Raw genomic sequence first — 17,449 nt, forward strand, 5'->3', positions numbered from 1 at the left:
TGATGGAGAAAGACGAGGCAGCGCAGGGGGAGAAGTTAACCAGTCAGTCAACTAACACTAACACTAACTAACTAATTAACTAACTAGCTAGCGGGCGGAGCAAGGCGCAGGCTAGCCAGTAGGACAGAGTCACTAATAATAATAAGCAGCAAGCCGGAAAACAGGTCGAGTCAGCTCCAGGAACTGCAGGCCTCAGCCACTCTGCTCTCGGCTCTGTCCTTGTCTGCATGAGCTGCTTCGTCCTCTTTTGCTGCAAGCTGCTTTAACTACACGGCCAAGGCACTAAAGACGGAGCCGCCAGGCTTTAGCAGTTTGGCTGACATTCTGTGGCTATCGTGGTGTATGGAATAGTGGTAACTATATACCAGTACTAACATATATAGACAAGAAGATATGAAGAAAGAGCATCAAACCCGTGTACGCTGGCTGGAGAACAGGCTGTCGACGGATGGGCCGGGCGTAGTCCAGATCACTCCTACGGCAAGTCAGTGCGAGTCCAGCTATGTATTTCGCATATCAAGAGACGACTCCCCTTGGGAGGACTTACCTTGGAGAACTCGACGACGTTGGAGGAGAAGTCCCCGTTCATCCCGCCGGAGAGGTCGAGATGGTGCGAGACGACCTCTGACTTGGGCTTGGTCCAGACGGTTTGCCAGAAGCCGCTGGCCTGGACCGAGTACTTGTGGCCGGAGGTGAGCTCGAGGTTGCTGAAGACGACGCTGGTCTCGGTCGACTGCTTGGGGCCCAGCTCGACAAGGTCGCGCTCGCGAGCCGGCATCTGACGACGGACCATCATGATGTTCTGTTCCACGTCCGTGTCGTCAGTGAGGTCGCGGATCGTGAAGACACCGAGCGAGGGTGCGAGCGTGTCGAAGACGGTGTTCCAGGTGAGGAGCGTTGCCTGGGAGTCGGCGGTGTTGGTGACGGTCACCTTGAGCTTGAGCTCCTCGTCCTTTGCCACGGTTTCACGGCCGGGACAGATGGAGATCTGGATGAAGGAGAGCTGGTCGTCCATGGCGGGCGATGAGCAGTCGGAGCAGTTCTCGGTGAAGGGCGTCCACGGCGAGCGGGTGGTGAGATAGACGATCAGGGCAAAGGCAAAGATGCCAAATATGCTTGCCCGGTGAACGAGGTTTCCGACAGTGGGCATGAAAACCACGAGCGTTTGTTCTTATTCTTCTTTTTCTTCCAGTTGTTGGTGCTGATGATGAAGTTACGAGGTTGAGCGAACTACCCGGAGGTCGTTGACGCTGACGTTGATGTTTCGACTCCACGATGATGTCAAACCGCTAACTAGTTAAACTACAGGGGAAGACTGCAACGATGCTCCGTCATGACACTGACAACAAACAGACAGCCGAGAGAAGCCAGCCACACTAGCAGTTAGTTCGCTAAGGACGGCAGGCATCGAGGTGGCAGACATCCCAGCATGACCGAAAACTCTCCCAGGACATCCCATCTCTCTGAGCCATGCAAGCCCGAACGGAGCCCTGCAACAAGGGGGTGGTTGATTCAACGACAGCAATCCGGTCAAATGATAAGCCACATAACAGACTGCTCGGTGGTCCCAGTGTGGACCGCAAACCACTTCACCGGCTTGACCCTGCCTTGACTTTTCTTCCTCTGATTCGAAGAAAGGGCAGAGAGCTTCCGGGCTTAAGTACGTGTGGGCCGCGTATCAGAGGGTGAAACAAGTCGACAACGCCTTACTCCAGCCCCTGGGCAGGATTAATTTTATATCCGGATACTCCATCTTCCGCCTTTTTTTCGCTGCCCGCTCTGCCATTATTACTTGCGAAATGGCGAGTTGACGCGGATGAGAGGCTGTGCAGAGCGGTGGCGGAGGACCAGCCACGGTCATGACGGAGTCTGTGAGCTATAAACGAATACCCCATATAGTTCATTGGCGGCGTCTCCTCGGATGGCGCTATTTTGGCCCTCAGAAGCGCCTAAATACGGATACCACCATGATGGCTTTGGGGTAGAGAGAAGCAAGTTGCCCCTCGGACATAAAAAAAAGCAGTATTCCTGTTCGGAGATTTCTCTTCTCCGTGCATAAGGATATATGCAAAGCACGGCAGGCATGACATGGAGAAGGGCTAAAGTACTTACGTCAACGAACCTTGCAGCAGAGGCAATTTCATTTTGTTTCACCGGCTAGAGTGGGCTGATATACGTGTCATACCTGCTACCGTTCCTGCTCTTCAGGTAGTGGAAAGTTTTCTTGTGAAGATCTCCCGCCCAAGAGAGATGTGCAGAGTGAAAATATGCTCAACATGATCTTCAACCAATTCACTCGGTTGATGCCGTTGATGGAACTCTCCATGACAGCTGTTGTATAGTTGTTTGATCTACCCGTCTTGGTGAAGAGCTTAGCTATAAGTGTGCCTGCCATGGGTTTCTCGCAGCGCTCGATTGCACTCCCTCAGGAGCAAAATGCAAGCCTTGCGGAAGCTCAAACAAGCGTCAGGTCATTCTCACTTAGTGGATCAATTTTGCATGGCTTGCCTGAGGAAATGAAATGCGGACTAGGCAACAACAGTTCACCCATTTTTGTGGGCGGCATAATAATGTCAAGCGTGCTAATAGTTACCCTTTGGCAACATTGAACCGCTAAGACGTAACAAGTCTACACTACATTATTGGATTTCCGCAAAGATGGTATTTTGCGCTACCGGTGACCTAATTAACTTGAATGCAGACTTGGACGATTTGGCGCGAGGGAAATAGAGCCGCACTAAGAAGAAAGTCAGGGTGAACTGTCATCATTAAAATCCTCCTTTCACCCGACATTATGCCTCCTCCACCTCACTGCACCGTCAGGGAAAACAGCGAGGAAGAGAAACGCTAGCGTCTCAAGCAACCGGATCTTGCGCGGTGGTCAAGAAGAGGCAAGCTTCCTCTCTGCATATTTAATTTTGGTTGCTTCCTCTTTGGCGTCTACGACGGGGGATGCTCATTAGTCAGTCATAGGACTGACCATTGGGGATTGGGTACGAGCTCCGTCCGCATCAAAGAGATCATCGGTGCTTCATACATATTACAGTTCCTGTTCCAGGGTTGGCCGGACAAACTGAAGGGGTACGCAAGAAAAAAATTTCTAGAGGGAAAATAACGAGCGTACGGAGTTCTCCGTATGGAGCAGTTGTCCTTCATGGAAAATGCAGGATGTTAGAGTGTGAAGTCAAGCTTATGCCTAAAGAGGGGGGCCATGTTTGCCTGCCGCTTGAGTTTTGACGTCTATACCATCAGGTAGGCAAGTTGCCTCTTGAACCCTCGACAAGTGCCACACTTGATGACTCTGGACGTGTGGTGCCAGCGTCTCCTTAAACGGTCAGGTCAGTCTCTATTATTGTGTTTGGCATCTATGGAGATCAGTATCGAATCCGCCTTATGATGCACCCCCAATTGAGCTTTTCATTCGCTGCGGATATTTACATCGACACCTCCGACTGAGATCTCTCCATCGGACCCCGATTTTCTCAATACCCGGACAACGAGACTTGGCGAGCCTATTTTGTATCTTTGCATTTGGCTCTAGGTGGATTTATCCGTCTAAGGTATACCTTAATAATAGACACGCTGAGAGGCTTGTCTTCTTTGGCTTGCTTCCTGCATGTTATTATTATACGCCAAATCCTACTTAATAAGATTGGCCAGATAGAATTCTCCGTGGAGCTTAAGGGGTCTCTCCATAGCCTTCAGATGGAGTGTCCTTCTATGATTCGATGGCTCCTGCTTGGGTTCCATGAACCCCTTAATCCACTATATCCAGCCAAGCACAGGACTCAGGCCTTAAGATGCTCCTCGCGGCAGAGCTAGCGATTATGGCTCCATAAACATTGCTCGCGCCAAAGGATGATGACTTTGATATTGTTCATCTCCTAAGGAGGGACCGCTCGAGAGGCAATATATAAGATCATCATGGAACGAAGCTGGTGAACTCTTTTCTACCTCAAGAGCAGGCTTTTATTATTTCAAACAAAACAGTCCAAACTCATAGTTCCTAGAGAACTAGTACACTCTTTTGTCTTTCCTTTTTCAAACATACATATTTTTTCTTTCTTACTCTCGTTTTTTTTGACCCAACCCTTTTTGATCTAACTCATTCTTTGATCGAAGTCATTCTTTTTACAAACTTGCAACAATGAAATTCTTTACGGCACTCGCTGCGGTTGGTGCCCTCCTGGCGCCAGCCGTCGCTCTCCCAACCCCGGCATCTGAGGCATCACACAACCAAACTCTTAGCGTCAGGCTCGTTCGCGCTGGCCACACCATGGTCAGGGCTATTGTCACCAACAATGGAGAGCGTCCTTTGCACCTACTGAGTTTCAACACCATTATGGATGAGAACCCAACCAGCAAGGTTGATGTATCCCACGAGGATGGTAAGATAGGCGTTGGATCTTATACAGGCTAGGCTGTGTTATACTGACTACTCATAGGTGGTGAGGTCGAGTTCCTTGGCATGCTGCCCCGTTACGACTTGAGCGATCTGACTGAGGATCTCTTTACTCGTCTGGCCCCCAAAGATAGTGTGGAACACCTCTTCGACATTGCCACAGTCCACGACTTGAAGTGGGACGGCAAGTACACACTCACTGCTCGTGGCGCCATTCCTGTTGCAGAGGATGGGGGAACAGATATCATAGACCACGTTTACTACGAATCCAACGCGCTTGAGATGGATATCGACGCCCGCAAGGCTGCCATGGTCCCCAGAGCGTTTGACGACTACTTTTCCAAGGGCCTCGACAAGCGACGTCCCCTCGATATTTGTAATCCGATGAAGGAGAAGGCCCTCAGGGCCGCCCTTCAAGACGCTCAAAAGGTTGCCACGGAAGCTGCAGCCGCTGCTCAAAACAACACAGAGAAAGTCTTTGAGTTTTTCCGCGCCAGAGATCCTGGAACCAGGAAGGAGGTTTCCAAGCGCCTTGCCTCAATTTCCGGTGTGGCCACTATGGACGGTGGCTCTGTTACGTGGTTCTGCTCCGATGGTCCTCGCCGATGCAGTCCCAGAATCATTGCCTACACCTTTCCAGCTAGGAATGAGGTTCACCCCTGCTCCCTCTTTTGGCAACTGCCCCACCGCACCAATGAGTGCCATCGTCAGGATCGTATCGGGACCGTAATCCACGAAGGAGCCCATAATCCAAATGCTGTCACACCGCACTGCAAGGACCATGGGTATGGTTACAATCGTGCAACTGCACTCTCTCACCAGAGAGCCATGGGAAATGCCGACAACTACGCTCTCTTCGCCAACGGTAAGCCTCCTCTTTAGCGCCCTTCGAGATGTCTTGTTCTCTAGACTAATTTTGACTCAATAGCTATTACCCTCAGGTGTTAAACGTAACTGCCAGCCGGCAAATTACCACTTTCCAAGTTTCTTGAGGGAAATATCCCTATTCTTGTCCAATCTTCTCATTCTCGGTTGGTTTAGCGAGACAGCTGGTTTTCTGTCTCCTTCACCTGTTTCTTGCTCTTCCTTTCATATACATATTTGCGAACTTTTAAAAACAAAGATGTATTACATAGGACAATTGAACTTTCGATGTTCTATATATATTGTTATGACAATTGTATCGTGTGTTCATTCCCTGTGCTGGGAAGTAGTTCTCAGCAGGTTTATATTTTGTCTTCCGTAGCAACGTTGACACGTAATTGATATGAGGGTCGATTTTTGAAGCATTATATTGTTTTATTATATTAGGGGGATCTGCATAATTTCAAATTAACCTAACACTATTAAAGACCGCATAGTTTTTGTTTGGGTCAAGCGGAACATAACCTTGGAAATATCTGGACCACTGCTTCTTACTTGCACGAGCTACTACTCCTGTGGCTCTTTTTCGAGTTGCCTAAAGATGGGGATGTCAGGATAAACAAGGTCAGGCAGACAGGCCAAATTAAGAAAAGTGAATTACATATTAACAAAGCGGGGATAGCCCGAATTACTACTAAATAATTACCAATCGCAGGCTTTCAATGTCTCTCACCAAAGCTGCCTCAAAGTTCGATCCAGGTACCTGAAAATAAGACCTCCAGGCACTTGAAACCTCCTCCCCTAAAGCCTGGTTGGAACCGAAATTCACATTGGTATCATTCGAAACAAAATCAACAGAACATAAAAACTCAAATCAAGAGGAAAAACATAGGAAAAACATAGGAAAACATAGGAGAGTAGATGATATTAGTAATGGTGACGGGTAATCGATATATCACGCGCCACGTCTTTGATAGGAGTGTTTTAGTTGTTTAAACTGGAGCGTTGGTTCCAGGAATGGTCATCAAACCGTCGGCAAGGCCAGTCATCTTGGAGGGCATGACATGAGTAGGCTCCGCCATGGACGTTGATGGTCCCATGGACTGAGCGACAGGCAAGTTCTGTCGCTGCATTCCACTTATACCACGGTTTCTGTATTTCCGTTTGACATCATCAAGTCGCGGAAGTCCGGTCGAGGGAGCAGCCGAGCCAATACCAAACACAGGAGATTCCCATCTTTCACCCCTTGCAGCAAGGTCCCTATATTCTGTTGCCTTGGCAGATATGCCACTGGGGAGAACGACGTCTTTGAATATAGAATCGTATTGACTGATGCAAACGTTAACCTTAGTGTCTCTGGGAGGCTTTTGCTTCTTCTTGGCCTCGGCCTCTTGTTTGCGGGCCTTCATCTGCGACTTGAGCGCGTTGCTGTAGTGAGTGTATGCATTGCTCTTCTCGTCGGGATCGTTCCGTGACAACTCCATGGTACGCTGAGCTTCCTGGTGGACCTGATAAGCGAACTTATCTGCCTTGCTGAAGTATTGTCGAATTTGCAGCTCCAGGACCTTTTGGATGGCAGGTCGAACCACTGACAAAAGCAAGGGTTTGAACAAGGTAAAGAGGACCTTGTGCTTAGATTTCTTCAGCCTGATGTCCAGATTCTTGATGTTGACAACGACCTTATCAGCCTTGATGAAATGTTGTTTATCCTTGCTCTGCGCTGAAGAGCCCATGATCTTAAAGCTGAATCCGTCGCCGCCCAAGAAGATATCCATCACACCTGTATCTGAGACGTGTGGGAAGCCCTTCTTCTTTTTGATGTAGTAGCTTACATCTAAACAAAAGCTGTTAGTGAGCTAGCTCTACAAAAGCATAAATGGATTATTTACCTCTCCAATCGGTCTGGATTCCAGTGGCAGAAATCATGGCCTATAATTACCCAAGGTTAGAAGCTAGGAAAATATCAAATGAACGACTATAACAATACTTGCCTTATTGTCATTGTGATTGCCAATCTTCTTTCTACCCCATCTCCAATAATTGTCGCTGCTGAATTCCATGATATTGGGCATCAGGTTATCGCATTGAACAGCTAAGTTTTCAATAACCTGTTGAACCAGGTTAGTAAACGTTATTAAAGAACCTCATCAGTACTATCGGATTCAAGTATACATACCACATCAATCATTGGATCGGATACTTCAATTCGAGGAAGAGGAATATAAGAAAGATTCGCCAAGGTTCCTGGAAGGACTGTATTGACAAAGTCTTTCAACAGATTCTTCTGGAAAACAATATTTCCACTGGCATCATGGCCGAGATGATCGAAGAATTTCTTCATGGACTGGCCGAACTCCTTGTTCAATGGATCTTCATCGAACTGGTTTGCTAGGAATTTCCCTTCCTCTACGACTTCATCGGTGTCATTCTTGTAGCGTTTGGTGAGTAAAAAGCGTCCCTCATCATACAACCTGTTCCACTCTGCAGTAGATTCGTCACGCAACACGAAGCCCTGCTCTTTGAGACATTTCCTATAGTCATGTTAACTCATATTTCTTCATAGTGAATCCCCAAGGGAGCCTTTAAGAGATATATACCTGATGAATGTATCCACATTTCGGAACCAGTCTCTTAGTCGAGGATCACTTTCCGCATTTTTGTAGAATTTCTTGATGGCATCAAACAGGTCATCAGTCGAGGTAGAGTTTGCAAATCGTTCGATTACAGTCTTGAGCCGCGTCAGTGAATCTTTATGTTCGGTGAGATATCCTATTAACATACTTTCAGGTTAGACTCTAATTTCCGAGTATCCGATTGATCTCTTGCACCTTTCAGCGTTCCTGCCCCCTGTTTGGATAGGCTCTTAGAGCGTCGGGCGTATCCCTCGGCGATCGACAAGAGTGTCTCGATAGCTTCTTGATCTATATAGTAAGTTAGATGGCTGTGGGCAACCCAAAGATCGAGTTAACCTTGAAACTTACAGTCAGCGTGTCCTTGAATTTCAACAATCATCTTCTTAATGCGCCAAATTGTCTGCTCTCTCCGCTCTCGAGGCATTTTTTCCGCAAGGAATTTTTTGGTCCGCTCGGCTGCTTCCTTTGAACGTTGCTTGGCCGTCGTAGTAGCCTGATCTTTGAGCTCTGCGGTATCAGCGGTGCCGGAAGTGCCAGTTTGCTGACTGGTAGTAACACCATCAACTCCATTGACCCCGTTGACTCCATTAGCCCCATTGGTGGCATGAGAGCCATTGACTGTATCAACATTTCCTTGAGTCTTTTCTGATTTCTTGAACCGTGATTTAAGGGCATCCTTTGATAGGTTGGGGGACTCATGCCACATGTTTTCGTCGGCAGGCCTGTCAATCTGGGCTAAGTCCTCCTCTGATGGCTTCAAGGCCCCGGCAGCTTTCTGGGCAGAATCACTAGCCATGTCCCGTATCAAGATGGTTGCATCTTTCACTACATCAGGCGACCATGTTAGCGACTGCAAACATCTTGGATCGATTTTCGAACTTACAAAGCTTCCTGAATTGGCCGTTGGTGATGAGCAAAGTCCCGAGAGTCTTGAGGCCAGCTGCGGTTTGCTGAGCATTTTGTTTCGCGGCAGCTTTTTCACCAGAAGTATCAGGGCCTTGAATATCTCCCGGGCCTTTGAAGTTTGTTGCATCCCAGATGAACTCTTGGATCATATTGCCATCGTTCTTGACGAGGACAAGATTTCTCGCGCTGATTATTACATGGCGTAAATCTTCAATAATCTGTCGAGTTTCAGTTGAAAGTTCAGATGATGGATTGGCCAAGGACTTCGTAGCAAGAAGGCTGTTTAAAGCAACATCGATTTGCTTGTTCTATATTGAAAGTGATTAGCAACACGGAACCATAAAGAGTAATGCTTGAAAAGGAGTTGAATTTAGGGCCATACCGAAGGAACTTTGCCATTGGCAAAAGCTAATCGAGTCGGTGTCTATGTTAGCAAACTGTTGCTTCATTCAGGTATATACCCTCGATCGATATTGCGAGGAGGCAAACCTGAATAGATTCCATAATACTGAAGCTTTTCGTTGATTTCCTATAAAGACATATTAGATTCTCCTTTATCAAGTGTCGCAAAGCGATCTTTCGACGTACCCTGTCTCTTACCTCCGGTTTCACCGGAGTGTTCACTACTGCTTTGTTACTAGGCATGGCGAGAGGCTAGTAACAGTGCATCTAGCGAGAATTGTTAGACGAGGAATAGTAGAATTCTCTGTAGCACTAATATATTATGTATTAGGCAACAAGAATGAAAAACTGTGGTTAAAATCCAATCGAGGCACCCAAGTCCGGAAAAGACGTCTTTTAAAGACGGTCAAAGGGAAAAGAATTACACCAGGGATGAACTTATCAATTGACTGCGCACCTTAGGGGGCAAGCTAAATCCACTATTCCCGATACGTTGTCGATACGAAGAGATTATCGAGGAGAAGGAATGCACGGGAGGTGGATATATCCCTGATCTCGGTCCTCCCTTGACGTCATGACTTTGCCGTTCCATCCTGGCCGTAATTTCAGCTATGTTTTCGCCTTCGGATTGCCATCTAGCCACGGAGGTAACGTTTCACGGACAGATCAACATCAACAATCCTGTTTGGGTGGCCAATAATCGCCAATGGCGCTGGGGATTATCCTTGTGGAACTTGTTTTCCCCCCCGTCTGCATATATTGTTTTGTTGCAAGCTGTCGATACTTCTCCACTATGATGGCGTTGCAAGCCTTGGTGCTGGAAGCTGCTGGGGTTACGTCATGGCGCCATGTAAGGTTCGCTCACTCCTGACAGCCGAATAAGGAGCTTCCGGGAGCTTTAATACCACTTATTTTTCAAGGAGATTCCTGAATTTTCCGAGCAAACTGACGATGCGATGAAAGCTGCCGTTGAAGGCTCAAGGCTCATCGAGAATCTGAAGTAGAAAGAAGACGGCGACGCTTACATAATGATAATAGTACCTAATAATAGCGCTCTGTTCTCCGTACGGTATTATGTAATTGATCGGCAGGAGATTAGGTAAGCGGTATCTCATGCGCCAGTCAAGGAAAGCAAAGGCTCACGTGCTTTCGTGGGATGAGACGCGCGCGTAGCGAGGAGCTTCTCGCTACAGGTGACAATCACGATACCCTGGTTACCAGATATCCGACATCATATTTGCCGCACTGCTCTCACAATGGGCAGGACCGGCAGGGCCAGGCCGTCTCGGAAACGGCAAACAACCCTATCGTTTGCTCCTGTCAGCTCGTTACCTCCGACTGGGGAGTCAAGTCGTGTACGATCTCAGAATCTTCGCTCGGAGAAGTCATCACCAAAGGGGGAGAATGCTGCTACTACGCCCCCGACAATACCAGAAGAACAATCTATCTTCGTCTCATCTGACGAAGATCCTATTCGCCCTCCCTCTAGCATTAAGCCAAAGACAAGGAAGCGAACAAACCCGGGCATGAATAAATCTAGCTCTGGGGAAAGTGATGAGATTGTGTCCCCTACCAAGCGTAGAAGGACAAGTGTACAGGTTGTTATTCCTCAAGCACCGGTCGCCCGTGACCAGGTCAAAATAAAACACTATTCTGAATCAGACTCTGATATAATTCACTCCCCCCCACTCAGGCAACGGAGGGTTGCCTTAAAGGCCCGTGCCAAAAGAGGCAGAGGCCTTGATGAAAAGGACCCAGTGCCTGATGGATTTGTACAAAAGAGCGGTAAACTGCAACAGAATGAAATTGATCTGGAGGAAGACCTTGAAATACTTCGCCCTTCTAGTAAGAAAACCCCCCTGTTAAGAAGTATATGTCAGGGATATGCGCAAGTGGATTTTTTTTCTGGTTCAGTTCCTTCTGCAAATATGCTAAGTGCTCATTTACGTTTGCTGGCACATTCTAATGATCCCTTAGACGTAATTGAGAGCCGAACAAGGGGCACGCCTAGTATTTCAACAGCCAAAGCAGAACGCCAACGGCAACTAGAACTTCTTAAACGTCGGCGTGCTGGAGACAAATCAAAAATGACAGAGAGAAACGAAAAAGGTTACAACGATAACAATCCCCATAGCCCAGACGAATCGGAAGATAATGAGGATTCCGAAGACACTACCTCATCGGAAGATTCACAAATGGACGTTGATAGTGACGTTGAACCCGCCCTTCCTGAGGATCTCGATCAATACGATGCTGATTTTGTTTTGGAGGATGACGAAGGTGAATTGGGTGTCCCAGCTGACGAGATTGAGGTTCCATTTGAATTTACTAGGCATCGATACAAAAGACTGAAGGATCATTTTAGGGACGTTGTTGAATGGATGGTTCACAACAAAATTAATCCTGCCTTTCGTCGAGATGATGCCGTTTATGAAATGGCATTTAGAAAAGTGAAGGATGAAGTGACGGGTTTGGCAGGCTCTCAGTTTGTATCGTCAGTCTGGAATAAGGGGTTTATAGGCTCTCTCAAAGCAAGGCCGCGGATCGTGGTCCTCCCTTATCCAATTACAGAGGGTCATCCATGTGATGCATGCAATAGATCAAAACATCCGGCATCCTATGATATCCGATTTGATGGGCCTCCATACATTCAGGAGACACTGGAGTCTATTGTTGGAGATGATAGCAGTGAAGACCAGGCCTCTGATAGTATGGAGCGTGAAAACGTCGACTGCGAGGGAAACGTGATACCCAATGAGAACACACATTTTTATCTTGGAAGGTGAGCCAAAGATGCCCCGTATATTGACTGCTATCAGCATTTTTAATTTCTCATGCTTTGATAGGCACTGTAAATCAAAAGCATCCATGGCTCATACTCTAATCCATTGGCGCTACCACCTCAATGAATGGGTGGTTGGCTACTTGGAGAGAATTGGTATTCTTGAGAACGGTGAAATCCTAAACAGGGAGCATTGGAGTCAGAAAAAGCGGACAAAATATGCCAATGAGGTTGTCGATGCTATGGTTCAGGCAGGAGAGGTCGACCGGCTCTGGAGAGACTTCAACCTCAACTTAAAGACTGCACGAGCTTCAACTGTAGGCTACTCCCCTTTCCCTTGCTTTTCCGCGTTCTTGAACACGCTGACTCCTGTATAGACATCATCTCGATATTAGCTGTTTACTTAGTCCAGGTGTGGGAGCAGAATCGAATTTTCCGTCGCCTGGATTTGCTCAGGTACGGATGCTGACACTTGCAGCGAGATAATTGGTTTGCATCTCGGATCCATGAATGAGCCTTTCATAGATGCTGCTCATGGATAGCTCAACTAATGATGAAATGACGTTTTATCTTTCAAGGTTCCCCCTACAGCCACAGGGAATAAAATAAAATATAACCAAAATGTCTCCATTTTCATGGTTAACGAAATGAAAATACAATCACAGTTGATACATAATTCTCATGGTTATAAAATACACGACAGAAAGGAAAATGGATACTAGATACCAATTGTAAAGTACATGTGTAAATATTAAAGGAGAAGAGAAAATCAGCAAAAGGTGTCGTCAAAAGTAACAAGACAAATGGGAAGACATGGACGGTGTTCAATCCTTGACCGCGAAAATAAAAATTCCAAAAACCAGGTAAGTTTTTTTTGGATCACTTCCTCACATGCATTTGTAGCCACCCAGTACCATGAACCCAGCCCATGTCACATTTTCAGTAGTTGCAGTCCCCTGGTAGATATCAATATTGCATGATTCATGTGTACAATATTGACGCCCTAATTGATACAAAGGCAAGTCAATAGTGATTTTTGTCCACTAGACACGCCAGAACTGTACCGTGTTGTTATTCGCACTAGCCTGCGTAGCTCATCTCGAATATTCGTGTGGATTATAAGGCAGGTTTTCCCTCCACAGCGATCGAATCAGGGGCAGTAAGAGCGCTTGTAGCACCAGGAGTCAACATCTATAGAGAGAAAAATCAGATTAGCCATTGCATAATGATTCAGGGCTAAGTCAAGGGAGCAAACGCGTACCTCATTGGCTCCTTTGATCATTCCTTGCTCCCTTTCCATCTGAACGTATTGTTGCTCTTCAGCTAATGCAAGAGCCCATGGAACACCGAGCAAGAATGCACTCGTGCTCACAATCCACAAAGCGGATCCGCCGAAGGAAATTGTTGATTTTGCAAAGGAAGAGAAGGAAGAGAAAGCATTGCTGATCTTGTATCTGGACTGGGCTGGGATAATGTCTTGTAAAGCGCAAATTCTTTCATATAGCGTTTCGTTGTCGAGATTGTCATCAAATGAATCTGTAGAGATCTCAGATTCTAGTGTGAAATAGTCCAAAATTAGTAAATGTTGTTTTATATTCAGCGGATGTATTTTCCCCGAAGGCAAATTGAGCGTTGCGGTGTATCCTCGCAATGCATTAAATGTCGGCACCATAGAGATCATGACGATTAATAAAGGGATGAAAGGAGATAAGAACATACCAGTATCGGTGTAATCCTCATCCTCGTCGTCACTCAATAACAAGGCATCAGACTTGGTTGATGTAGGTTTTTCCTTGAAATGTTCATCTTCGACTTCGGTGAGCTTGACCATTGTGACGGGTTGAAGCGGAGGGTAAATATGAAGTAAACGAAGATGTATAAAATAAATCTCAGCTTTGGGATTTGTTCCAAGGAGCAAGGTGTACTGTTGGTTTGGTAGAAGGCTTTTATGGCTGGTCTTTGATTCTTTTTCATGAATGTCGAGAGCGAAGTTCGTCCAAACTTTTCTCGTTGGAGCCAATTATGTAATCAATATTTTAATCAGCTTCAAGATAAGCTCGGGCGGGCTTCACTGCACCTCACGAGAAGAAGCATTTATTAAACATGAATCGAGCTTCATCTTGGAATTATTGGGATAAGTTAGAGTCCTGTTCTTGTTCCCGTCTGCTTTTGCCTAAAGCTGAAGTTGTCACTTTTATTGGACTAAACTGCTGTCCTCTCTGATTATCACGGAGTCCATATAACTACTCTTCTCCACGAACACCTCCAAAAAGACAAGAAATTATGGCCACACAAACAACAGAATCTGAATCGACAGAGCATACCATCCCTTTCCCAGAGCCGACTGTAATACCTCCTCGAAGCAAGCATACCCATACCCTCATACTTCTTCACGGTCGGGGCGGGGTTGGCCGTGTGTTCGGGGCAGAAATAATCACAACAGTATTATCTGCTCCAAGCTCCGATAATACCCTGCCCAAGCGCTTCCCGGGCCTTAAATTTATATTCCCGTCTGCAAAGACGACTCATTCAGCCCAGTGGGACCTATATCTTCCTCAATGGTTTGACCGCGGTCCAATTGGTTCTCCAGCCAAGGAGCACAATGATTTGCTTTACGGAGGACTAAGAGAATCGACAAGGTACCTGCGAACAATAATTAACTCCGAAGCGGAACTCGTTGGTGCAAAAAACGTCATTATCGGAGGTCTGAGCCAAGGCTGTGCACAGGCACTTCATGTTCTACTCAGTTATGCAAACGACGAGCATCTTCCCTTGGGTGGACTGGTGGGTATGAGTGGATGGCTACCGTTCAAAGAACAAATCGCCGACTTCATCCCAAAAGACCAAGAGGAACAAGAAGTAAGGAATGAAGAATCAAGGCGTGCAGGAGCCTTGCAAGCCATGAATTTTGTTTGCCAGTCGGTTTTAGATTTACCTCCTATTACGGCAGAAGCAGCTACAGCTGCTCTATCTACTCCAATCTGGCTGGCTCATGGCAATATGGACAGGACCGTCACGCCAAATCTAGGAGAGGCTGCCGCGCAAACGCTCGAAAAGCTTGGTTGGGATGTAACATGGATGCTTTATGATGAGCTTGAACACTGGTTCGCTCCGATGGAGCTAGAAGATATGGCTATTTTCTTGAGTACAAGAGTTGATATCCCAGAGTCAGGGCAGTAGGATTAATACCTGCGCTCCAGATTTATGAGTGTAATGAGAATGGTGCAGTAGCTAGCTAGCGTACATTGATAAAGTTTTAAAGCGTTTATGTCAAGCCTTGAGTATATAGATATTTATTCATAATGCTAGTATTACACCATCCGACCTATCTTAATAATACACAGTTCTCTAATTCCAAAACGTAGAAGCGACTGATCTGGTATCCATTTGAGCATCGCTTTCAAATATACTTCAGTCGTGATCATGCTCGGCCTAAACCCCATTTGGCTATTCTTTGTTGAATCTCAGTCCACTGTAATGGTGCAAGTTTGGTGCCTTCCATTTCACCTTCCTGGATGACAACGGTAGGCCGACCGGTACCTTGGCCGCGGTTTTGTACTAAGCCACCGAATACCTGCTTAGCAACGCGTCGTAGGTCGTCGACTGTGAGGGCTTCGATTTTCTTGCACATCTCTTGGACCCCAATCTTGCGGCCGTGAACTTGGACTTGTCGTCCCAGGTCTTCAAGTTCCACCATACGTGATTCCAAGTTCATCAGTAATGATGAGCGAAGCTGATTCTTAGCACGATTAACTTCTTGTATCTGGAGGCCAGAGTAACCAGAGTCAAGTGTGAGAGCCTGAAGTTCTCGGCACATAACTTCGAGCATGTTAGCTATGCTATTAGGCACGCATGAGGCTGATATTCCGAATAGGCCGCTATCAGTATAGCTGAGATTGAAGGCCATGCAGCTTTCTACCCAACCGTGTTGGTTCAGCACATTGGTATAAAGCCGCGAATACATTCCTTTACCGGGGCCACCAGCTGAGAATGATCCACCACCGCCAAGAAGGGTTTGAAGAGTTGCTAGAGCGTATATATCTGGAGAAGATATGGGGAGGGCTTCGAATGCCAGATGAATATGGCTGAGTCGAGGCATAGCCGGGTTTGCTGGAGGAGGAATGCGTGGGAGAGACATGAAGCCTCCGGTGTAGTATGAAGGCCTGCTGACATCGATCAAGTCTGTTTGGAGAAGAGACGGGTTAAGTGGGGACACTGTTGCATGGTTTGGCGCCGAGGTAGATAGGTTTTTGAAGAATGGAACTCTGGATAGGATACCTGGGGAAGAAGGAGAGGAAGGAGGCGTCAATGAAGGCGAATGTGGTGCTGAGGAATCTGGGGACTCGGTAGGGGTGGTGGACGAAGGCGAGAAGGCTGGAAATGTCGGTACCTCCTCTTCACCGTGGGTAGATGATGTCTCTGATCCGAATTGGGCTAGAAGAGGAGACTTCTGGTTCTTCATGTCGCCGAAATACTGCTCTGTCATCCTCACAGCATCTGTGTGAGAGACGCCAGCGAAGGCAACAACCATTTTATTCGGGTTAAAAAAAGCTGTCCTGTACTTATCCACGGTCACCTTGGTGATCTGCCCTAGCCTCTCCCGTGGGCAAAGCAAGGGGTTTCCCAGAGTATTATCCTTATAAGCAGCCATATTCACCAATTCAGGCAATATCATCTCCGGCTTTGCCCAAAGCTCTGTGATTTCGTATTCTGCAACTGCTAATTGCTGGGAAACCTCATCTTCTGTGATTAGAGGGTCTCGGATTGTTTCCGCTAATAAGCCAAGGGTTGTAGGGACAGTCGAATTGAAGCTGGCGGATTGGTACATAAGGGATTCTCGTGACGAGGCACATTGTATGTTTCCCCCAAGGCTCTCTAGAGATTCAAGCATTTGGTCTGCATTGCGTTTCGATGTTGATTTGAACGCGAGCCTGTCGACAATATGGCTCACACCACGGAGCTCATTGTTTTCGTATCTCGATCCGGCGTCAATGTAGACACCAACACCGGCAAAAGGCCCCGGAAGAGATTCGGTAGCAACACGTAGACCGTTGCTGAGAGTGGTTATCTGGTCCAGTTCAACAGGATCCTATAGTATACCCATGTGTTAAAAAAGATGTGTTCCTTCAGGTTATAATATTTAGCGATGGATACCTTGTTCTCTGGTTGTCGAACAGTTGCAAAACTTCTAGGGGCAAGACGGGGTATGGAAGGCTTCCTGGACCTGCCTGCTCTGAGAGCCAGTCGATGCATAGCGAAAGGCGAGCTGCTTTTCCTCTGTCTGTATGTTGTTGGGTAGTGGTCCCGGGGATGTAGGAGACGATCGACAACTGTTTTTTTTTTGGATGTTGCTGGATCAGATAAAAACTGAGGGCTTGGCATCGGCTTAACCGCCAGCTAGCGTCACTCTCTTAAAGTTATCATGATGAACTCGGGAGACATAAACACATCATAATTTTG

The 17,449-nt window shown here is 46.9% G+C and overlaps 7 protein-coding genes across 7 annotated transcripts; 3 read left to right on the forward strand and 4 right to left on the reverse strand.

The window, feature by feature from the left end:
• Positions 1-170: 170 nt before the first annotated feature.
• Positions 171-1,150, reverse strand: ARB_04335 (uncharacterized protein; the record flags this gene model as incomplete). The annotated part of the gene is made up of 3 exons (XM_003017408.1): positions 171-266; positions 376-438; positions 548-1,150. 3 exons carry the CDS (start codon positions 1,148-1,150, stop codon positions 171-173), a joined length of 762 nt encoding a protein of 253 aa, XP_003017454.1.
• A 2,997-nt stretch (positions 1,151-4,147) lies between these two features.
• Positions 4,148-5,517, forward strand: ARB_04336 (metalloproteinase, putative; the record flags this gene model as incomplete). Its single annotated transcript, XM_003017409.1, has 3 exons — positions 4,148-4,388; positions 4,446-5,267; positions 5,444-5,517. The coding sequence occupies 3 exons, from the start codon at positions 4,148-4,150 to the stop codon at positions 5,515-5,517; spliced, it is 1,137 nt and encodes a 378-aa protein (XP_003017455.1).
• A 741-nt stretch (positions 5,518-6,258) lies between these two features.
• ARB_04337 (uncharacterized protein) lies at positions 6,259-9,309 on the reverse strand (the record flags this gene model as incomplete). The annotated part of the gene is made up of 9 exons (XM_003017410.1): positions 6,259-7,100; positions 7,156-7,195; positions 7,258-7,374; positions 7,443-7,797; positions 7,864-7,994; positions 8,048-8,187; positions 8,248-8,724; positions 8,783-9,113; positions 9,244-9,309. The coding sequence occupies 9 exons, from the start codon at positions 9,307-9,309 to the stop codon at positions 6,259-6,261; spliced, it is 2,499 nt and encodes an 832-aa protein (XP_003017456.1).
• A 1,154-nt stretch (positions 9,310-10,463) lies between these two features.
• On the forward strand, positions 10,464-12,366 carry ARB_04338 (uncharacterized protein; the record flags this gene model as incomplete). The annotated part of the gene is made up of 2 exons (XM_003017411.1): positions 10,464-11,989; positions 12,054-12,366. 2 exons carry the CDS (start codon positions 10,464-10,466, stop codon positions 12,364-12,366), a joined length of 1,839 nt encoding a protein of 612 aa, XP_003017457.1.
• A 739-nt stretch (positions 12,367-13,105) lies between these two features.
• ARB_04339 (mitochondrial import receptor subunit tom22) lies at positions 13,106-13,820 on the reverse strand (the record flags this gene model as incomplete). The annotated part of the gene is made up of 2 exons (XM_003017412.1): positions 13,106-13,180; positions 13,251-13,820. 2 exons carry the CDS (start codon positions 13,818-13,820, stop codon positions 13,106-13,108), a joined length of 645 nt encoding a protein of 214 aa, XP_003017458.1.
• Positions 13,821-14,272: 452 nt separating this feature from the next.
• On the forward strand, positions 14,273-15,169 carry ARB_04340 (uncharacterized protein; the record flags this gene model as incomplete). Its single annotated transcript, XM_003017413.1, has 1 exon — positions 14,273-15,169. One exon carries the CDS (start codon positions 14,273-14,275, stop codon positions 15,167-15,169), a length of 897 nt encoding a protein of 298 aa, XP_003017459.1.
• A 241-nt stretch (positions 15,170-15,410) lies between these two features.
• ARB_04341 (uncharacterized protein) lies at positions 15,411-17,371 on the reverse strand (the record flags this gene model as incomplete). The annotated part of the gene is made up of 2 exons (XM_003017414.1): positions 15,411-17,078; positions 17,144-17,371. The coding sequence occupies 2 exons, from the start codon at positions 17,369-17,371 to the stop codon at positions 15,411-15,413; spliced, it is 1,896 nt and encodes a 631-aa protein (XP_003017460.1).
• Positions 17,372-17,449: the final 78 nt, after the last annotated feature.

This window comes from Trichophyton benhamiae, assembly GCF_000151125.1.
Source record: "Trichophyton benhamiae CBS 112371 chromosome Unknown contig01293.0, whole genome shotgun sequence".
In the NCBI taxonomy this organism is placed as follows: domain Eukaryota; kingdom Fungi; phylum Ascomycota; class Eurotiomycetes; order Onygenales; family Arthrodermataceae; genus Trichophyton; species Trichophyton benhamiae.